This window comes from Rhinoderma darwinii, chromosome 4 (genome assembly GCF_050947455.1).
Source record: "Rhinoderma darwinii isolate aRhiDar2 chromosome 4, aRhiDar2.hap1, whole genome shotgun sequence".
Taxonomy (NCBI): Eukaryota; Metazoa; Chordata; class Amphibia; order Anura; family Rhinodermatidae; genus Rhinoderma; species Rhinoderma darwinii.
Genome location: NC_134690.1, coordinates 273,868,925 through 273,876,693, shown reverse-complemented (window position 1 = coordinate 273,876,693; position 7,769 = coordinate 273,868,925). Strand labels below are relative to the sequence as shown.

At 44.0% G+C, this 7,769-nt stretch overlaps 1 protein-coding gene across 1 annotated transcript; it reads right to left on the bottom strand.

The window, feature by feature from the left end:
- Positions 1-6,105: 6,105 nt before the first annotated feature.
- Positions 6,106-7,225, bottom strand: TAAR1 (trace amine associated receptor 1). Its single transcript, XM_075864311.1, has one exon. The coding sequence runs from the start codon at positions 7,142-7,144 to the stop codon at positions 6,107-6,109; it is 1,038 nt and encodes a 345-aa protein (XP_075720426.1). The 5' UTR covers positions 7,145-7,225; the 3' UTR covers position 6,106.
- Between the last annotated feature and the right edge of the window lie 544 nt (positions 7,226-7,769).

Genomic DNA, 7,769 nt, shown 5'->3' with positions numbered 1-7,769 from the left:
CTACAGGGAGCTCTGTGTGTTGCGCTATCTACAGAGGTCTGTGTGTGTTAGGCTATCTACAGGGGGCTGTGTGTGTTGGGCTATCTACAGGGGCACAGTAAATGGGGCATTATTACTGTTTGGGGGCACAGTTACTGAGGTGGCACTTTTATTTTGTCGAGTACTGAGAGATCATTATTACCATCTGGGGAACTGTGGATTAATATAAATGTAACTACTCCTTAACAGTTAAGCGAGCTGTTACATTTATACAGTCTTACAAATACAATCGGCCCTTTGAAGGCTGTTGTGGGCCTCGGTGAAAATGAGTTTGATACCCCTGGTCTAAGACCAGTAGATGATATACACAGTCCAGTGCAAGTTCTGGTTAGAAGAAGGGTACTGTCTCTTTGAAGATCAATTAACTTGACTTGTTACTGTATTACAACAGTATTATCAACGGTAGCAATAACACAAACAACTTGCCTGCAGATTATAGTAGTACAGTAGAAGGGCTTATAAACTACCTGTAACGTCTATGGCCGTGGTCCGTCGTTCTAACTTACCCCTCGACGACCGCGGCCATGGACATCCTGCTGCTGTGCTGCGTCCCCCCCTGTGAGGCGCCGGCACGCACTTCCGGGTATCGAGGCTGCCTCCTGGAGGGTGCGCGTGCGCTCATACCCACTCGTAAAGGGCCAGCGCGCGCATGAAATTATCATCAACACACATGATTTCCTGGACTATAAGAAGGCCCCAGTCCTTCTGATCCTCGCCTGAGTGTTGTTGTTGTTTCCCAAAGTCTGTCTTGCAAATGGTCTCCAAAGTGTCTTCCAGCTTCCGTACCTGTATCCTGTTTCCCATGCTATCCAGTACTATCCTGATCTACTGCCGTGCTGAACTGTTGCCGTGCTGTGCTGCATTTCCACGCCTGCTCTGCTACTCCACGCCTGACGTCTACCTGCCATTTAGTCCCAGCCGAGCCTGCCTTGCTTCTGTCTACATTGCCTCAGGTAACCTTTGTGGACTATTGACTCCCTACCATACCTGTTTGGCCAGCTGCCATCCCGCTACGCGGTACGTCCCAGTGGGTCCACACCCCGCATCATGACGCTACCACTTTTTATTTGCTTCTAAAAACACTATCCCACTCTCTCTTTTTTGCACAGGCCTCAGTCCATCCACTTTACAGGACTCTCTTTAGTACAGACCTCAGTCCACTAAACATCAGAGGGATCTCAATAGTACAGGCATCAGTCAACTTGCTTTACAGGACTTATCTCTCAACATTTGAATCCTCATACCTGGGACAATTTCAAGCCCAGCTCCCTAACTGCCCAGGAACACCCATATTGGACATTTTTTACATAAACCTTACCCTCTTTGAGGGCCATTTCGGGGACAATCTCGCAAAAAATGGGATGTTTGTGAGGTATGGTACAGACAGTAAATAGGCATCCATAAGTTTACCTAGTATACAGGAAAGCTGGAATTTCTTACTGTAATCCTATACCGTACATTTTTCATCACTTTCTTCACTCCAAAATACGTTAAAATTGTAAAGTGTTACTGACAACGGTTCATAGTATATTGAGAGGAAGTACTTTAATAAATGCAATTCTCTGAAACGTACGAGATGAAGATTTTGTTCTTTTTACTGCTAGTGCAGCATTGTCTGAGGTAAGTGCTTTTATCTGGTCTATAATATGAGGAAGTTTTGCGAACATGTCATACGTGTTGTGCATTTATCTCTCACATTTTTTTGCAGCTTCAAAACTATTTTTATTCCTTTTATAAACTAGAAAAAATGTTGGTGTGTATTGTACACAATATTTTAAAAGACGGATAAAATTACAGACTATAATTGGCCTTATTGATATGGAGCTGTAGTTGGTGTTTTCTAAAACACTGTCACACAGTACAATATTACAAAGTTAACTGTAACATTCATATTGAGATTAGCCAGATGCCCCATGCCTTTCATAGGATTTTTTTATTTACTTGGTATTATGATTGTGCAGTGTAACAGTCAAATAAAACGATCTAAAAGTGAAAAACCACCCCTGAAGACCCTTTTTTCATATCTATATAGGTCCAAAATTCAGTGATAAATGTCTTAATTTGTCTTCGCAGCATTTAAAGCTCTGTTTTTCTCATCTAGAACTCCAAAGTCATAGAGCAGTGGTAGGCAACTTTTTTGGTATAGCGTGCCGATAAAAATAAAATTAAAAAGAATCAATGACAAAGTATTCAGTGTGCCATGCAAACATGAAAGTCATATAAGACAAACTGTTACCACATATATGACATAAACCAATTAATCAGTTAATTAAACTTACATTTCAGTGTGACCCTTGTCCCTGACTTTCTTTGTAAAGGTGATCCATCTGTACTGCATACGAGGCTACTGAAAAACCAGGGGAGACCATGGCTACTGAACACTAGCTAGGAGGATGTGCATACTGGAGAGACCACGGGCAGTGTTCCCTATAAGGTGCGCGGCTGCACGGCCGCGCACCTTCCACGATCCGCCCGCTCACTAACTTTAAAGCCTGCGCACTGTCACAGGCGGCGGGTGGCGTTAGCACCGGAGGGGGGTCTGGTGCCAGCAACAGCAACATTCACTTGTCTGTGCATCCTCAGGATGCACATACAGATGAATACTATAGGCTGCAGGTCCAGGGTTGCCAACCGTCCGTAAATTTACTGACAATCCGCAAAAACACAGTGTTTTTTTCTGCCGTCCGTAGCGTCCGGCAGAAATAAACACTGTCCGGGATTTCCTCTGTTCCCTCCGATGATTTGCACTGCGCATGCGCCAAAATTTACATGCGCAGACACAGTGCAAATAAGAAGGGAAGCGCAGCCGGCAATTAGGAGGAGAGCGGATCCGGGGCAGGAGCCTATGACTGTCTCTGACTGGTGTGACCTCAGTCAGAGACACACAGACCATCATTGGGTCGGTGCTGGGACCAGTAAAGAGTGGTTCACCTGGTCCTGACCTCATGTCCAGAGACCAGGCAGGGGGGGTGGATTGAGTGTCTGACTTACCAGTCACAGCCCCACTTGCAGCTTTCCCGTGCTTAATTAGCATGGGAAAGCTACAAGTGGGGCTGGGATTGGTGAGTCTCACAGTCACTCCCAGTGCATACGGCATGCAGCAGCAATGGCAGCCAGTCTGACACTGAGTCTCTGACCAGCTACCACGCCCACACAGCAGACAGACGTTGCCGGCAGGAAAGACTGAGACCGTGCCTGCAGACTATAAGGCGCTGTGAGTCGCGTAGACTGGGGTGATGATGTCACATCTTTACACCGGTCTGTGCATGCATCGTGCCGGAGAGGCAGTGTAGCGCTCCGTCTGTCGCTGGAACGGGGGAAGGTAAGCACAATCGTATTTTTTTTTTTTAGGAACTGTGTAGCTTTATATACAGGGGGAGGGAGGTCTGTGTAGCGCTATATACAGGGGGAGGGGGGCTGTGTAGCACTATATACAAGGGGAGGATGGGGCTGTGCAGCGTTATATACAAGGGGAGGGGGGCTGTGTAGCGCTATATACAAGGGGAGAGGGGGCTGTAAAGCTCTATATACAATGGGAGGAGGGGGATGTGTAGCACTATATACAAGGGGAGGAGGGGGCTGTGTAGCGCTATATACAAGGGGAGGGGGGCTGTGTAGCACTATATACAAGGGGAGGGGGGCTGTGTAGCACTATATACCAGGAGAGGACGGGGGCTGTGTAGCGCTATATACAAGGGGAGGAGGGGGCTGTGGAGCGCAATATATACAAGGGGAGAGACGGGCTGTGTATCGATATATACAAGTGGAGGAGGGAGCTGTGTAGCGCTATAAACAAGGGGAGGAGGGGGACTGTGTTGCGCTATATACAAGGGGAGAGGGCGCTGTGTAGCGCTATATACAAGGAGAGGAGGGGGTCTGTGTAGCACTATATACAAGGGGAGGAGGGGGTCTGTGTAGCGCTATATACAAGGGGAGAGGGGGCTGTGTAGCGCTATATACAATGGGAGGAAGGGGGCTGTGTAGCGCTATTTGCAAGGGGAGGGGGGCTGTGTAGCGCCATATACAAGGGAGAAGGGGGCTGTGTAGCACTATATAGAAGGGGATAAGGGGAGCTGTGTAGCACTATATAGAAGGGGATAAGGGGAGCTGTGTAGCGCTATATACAAGGGGAGAGGGAGCTGTGTAGCGCTATATATAGGGAGGAATTGCTGTGCAGCGCTATATAAAAGGGGAGGAGGGGGCAGTGTAGCACTATCTACAGGTGTCTGTGTGGCACTATCTACAGGGGTCTGTGTGGCAGTATCTGCAGGGGGATCTGTGTGGCACTATCTACAGGGGGGTCTATGTGGCACTATCTACAGAGGGGTCTGCGGGGCAGTATCTACAGGGGGTCTGTGTGGCACTATCTATGGGGGTCTGTGTGGCACTATCTACAGAGGTCTGTGTAGCACTATCTATAGGGGGGGCTCTGTGGCAGTATCTACAGGTGGGGTCTGCGTGTGGTGCTATCTGCAGGGGGCTGCGTGTGGTGCTATCTGCAAGGGGTGATGCTGTCTACAGGGTGTGTGTGCGTCGCTATCTACAGGGGGTCTGTGTGGCGCTATCTATAAGGACATTGGTGTAATGAGGGATTCTTTCATTGATGCCTATAATTGGTGTTTATAACTGTTTCTTTTACTGCTGTACCTGTAATATTATAGTATTTAAAAAAGTAATTGAAAACTTATTTTAAATATTTAGTCGCTATATTAGCGTTTACTGGGGGTATTACTTTTGGTCATAAGATCGCCCACCATTAATGGAGACTTGCCCTGCTCCCTAACTGCCCCGCACGGGAGCTGCCAAGAGTTAGAGGGAAAATTGACCACGGCTACTGAATATCAGCTTGGGGTTGCTGTACCCAGTAGAAAGCGACTACTGAACAACAGCTTGGGGGGTACACATAGGAGAGACCATGGCTACTGAACACTAGGCTTAGGGGGTTGTAAACAGGAGAGAGCTGACAACTTTTGCTAACTTTTTCTTATACAGAGCGGTTACTGAGCTCCGTCCTTGCGGCACCGATCACCAGGAGAGAGCAGCGCCTCATTATACGCTGAACACCAGGATAAAGAGCAGTGCTGCATTGTGTGCTTGCCAAGTTTTCAGCAGTGACAAACACAATGAAGCACTGCTCTATCTTTTGGTAATTAGTGCTGCCAAGCCAGAATGAAGCGCAGCACTCTCTTCCTGTGTTCAGTTCCGCCAAGCTAGCAACGGCAATGGACACCGGAGGGGGAAGTGTGCCAGCAAACCAGGCCCCATTTGCCGGCTAAGGCACTGGTGCCACAGGTTCACTGATCCCTGCCATAGAGAAACAGTTAAATTATACATTTCTGTCTGCCTGCAGGTTTTACTAGACGGGAGTTAAAGACTCGCTGCATACTGATTATACATTGAACATAATATTAAAACAGTTTGCAGTACGCTCCTAAACTCACACTAGAAGCGACTGCAGAAGGACAGAATTGTATAATTTAACTCTACAACTATGGGGGGAATTTGGAGCTGTGTATCATAAAAATGAAATGACGAATTATGACCCTGCTGTCTAATACAAACAGCGCACCACATCTGCCCATTGGTTGTTTCTAGTATTGCAGCTCAGTTTTATTGAAGTTGATGTAGCGGAGTTGCACCTGTGAACAGGTGTGACACTGTTTTTTTGGAAAAAATAGCAATTTTCTAATCTTGTACAACCCCTTTAAAAATAAATCAGCACAGAATATTAGACCTAAAACAACATGGTGTTAAAAGGTGGATATTCAGGTTTAGTGAATCGATATTTCAGTTATTCAGTTTACTCAAATAGACATCTAATTAAGCCTCGTGTATATTTTTAACTAATATATATATATATATATATATATATATATATATATATATATATATATATATATATATATAGATACTCATAGTAGTGCAATAAAGAAAGTCTTTTGGATGTACAGAAGTTTATGATACAATATTACTTAGAGTTTCTCATTCGGTATTCTTATTCAGTTCCATGATATTGTTTTGGTGTCCATTGTTTTACATTTTTGTTTATTGCATACCTTGATATGGATTACTCATAATATAAAATGGTTCTAGAAGAATCAAACTGAAAAACTTTTCCAAACATTATCATTTTGAGCGCTCTCCGAAACCACATATAGAAGAATGCATAGACCATTGGGTTAAAAGTTGAATTTAAATATCCAATCCATACAAATGCATTGATGACAATGGGTGGTGTAACATATTTCATAAATGAACCAGTAGCAGTGCAGAAAAAGAAGGGAGACCAGCAAATTAGGAAAACACCCATAATTGTTCCCAAGGTTTTGGCGGCTTTCCTCTCTCTGCATCGGGACCCATGATGATTTCCATCAAGTTCAATCTGGAATTGGATCTGATTGGTGGTATCTTTAATTGATCTTGCTTGTCTCTTGGCTATGATGTATATTTTTCCATAAATACAGATCATAATGAATCCAGGAATGAAGAAGGACAACATGGAGGCCACTATCCCTGATGTTTCACTAAAAAACACAAAACAGCCTCCAACACAACTGACCTCATTATAGAAATAGGATTCAGAACCTTTTATATTAAGCTCAAGAAAGATCATACCAAAGGCAAAAATAGCAGGTATCACCCAACTAGCAATGATCATTAAAAGCACTGTAAAAATATTTATTCTTGTCTTATATCTCAATGGATCACATACTGCATAATATCTATCCACGGAGATGAAGGAGAGGTGGAATATGGAAGCCGTACTGAGCATTACGTCTATTCCTGTATGGATTTTACAGAAGATTTCTCCAAAATACCAGCAGTTCTCCACTGATCTCACCATACTATATGGCATAACAAGGCATCCCAGTAGAAAGTCCACAGAGGCCATGGAAACGATCAGGTAATTTGTTGGTGTGTGAAGCTGCTTAAAATGAGCTATGGAGATGATGACAGCAAGATTTCCAGCCATTGTGACCAAGATGGTGCTTACCATGAACACATACATGGGAATCCTTATGCTGTTTGACCAGTTATTCTTTTCACATGAATTGTTCATTGTCTCAAAACAGTACTGTAGCTGTATTGTACCTCCGGATGACATTTTTCACCTTGATGCATTAGTTGCACTGGGTAACGGTATAGTTGTGAGCCATATGATGTATAACTTTGCTTTTTCCAGTTGTCAAAACTGTCAAACAAATAAAGTATTGGTTGTTAATGGGGTTGAAACAATACGAAAAGCAGTGATGCCTTACAGATAGTACTCAAAATGTAACTGCGTTTAAACAATAATATATTTCTGGGCAGATTTGGGGAAACAGCTGTGGGCAAAAAGATTTTTCCGAGAGTTATCTACTATGTATGGCCATATTTACTCTTTTCTATCTATCTGCCCCATAAGTTACTGTTGTAGGTAAGGGGACAGCGGGAGTAAAGTAACACATGACTACATGATCATAAAACAAGCAGGGCTCGTGTCAAGTCTGTAAAAATGGAGAAACATTAATCCACATAGAAGCTGTAGAGTCAGACAAAAAATAAAATATTTTTTTAATCAAGCCTATTTGCAGTGTTATATAGTTACATAGTTAATATTATTGATTCAGAGGAAGGTTCAAAAAAAAATACCCATAAGTCATGAACCAATCTGCCCTAAAAAGGAAAAATGTCTCTCCTGATTCTAAGTGGCGTTCAGACTGGATAAACTATTAACCCGTTCCCTCCAC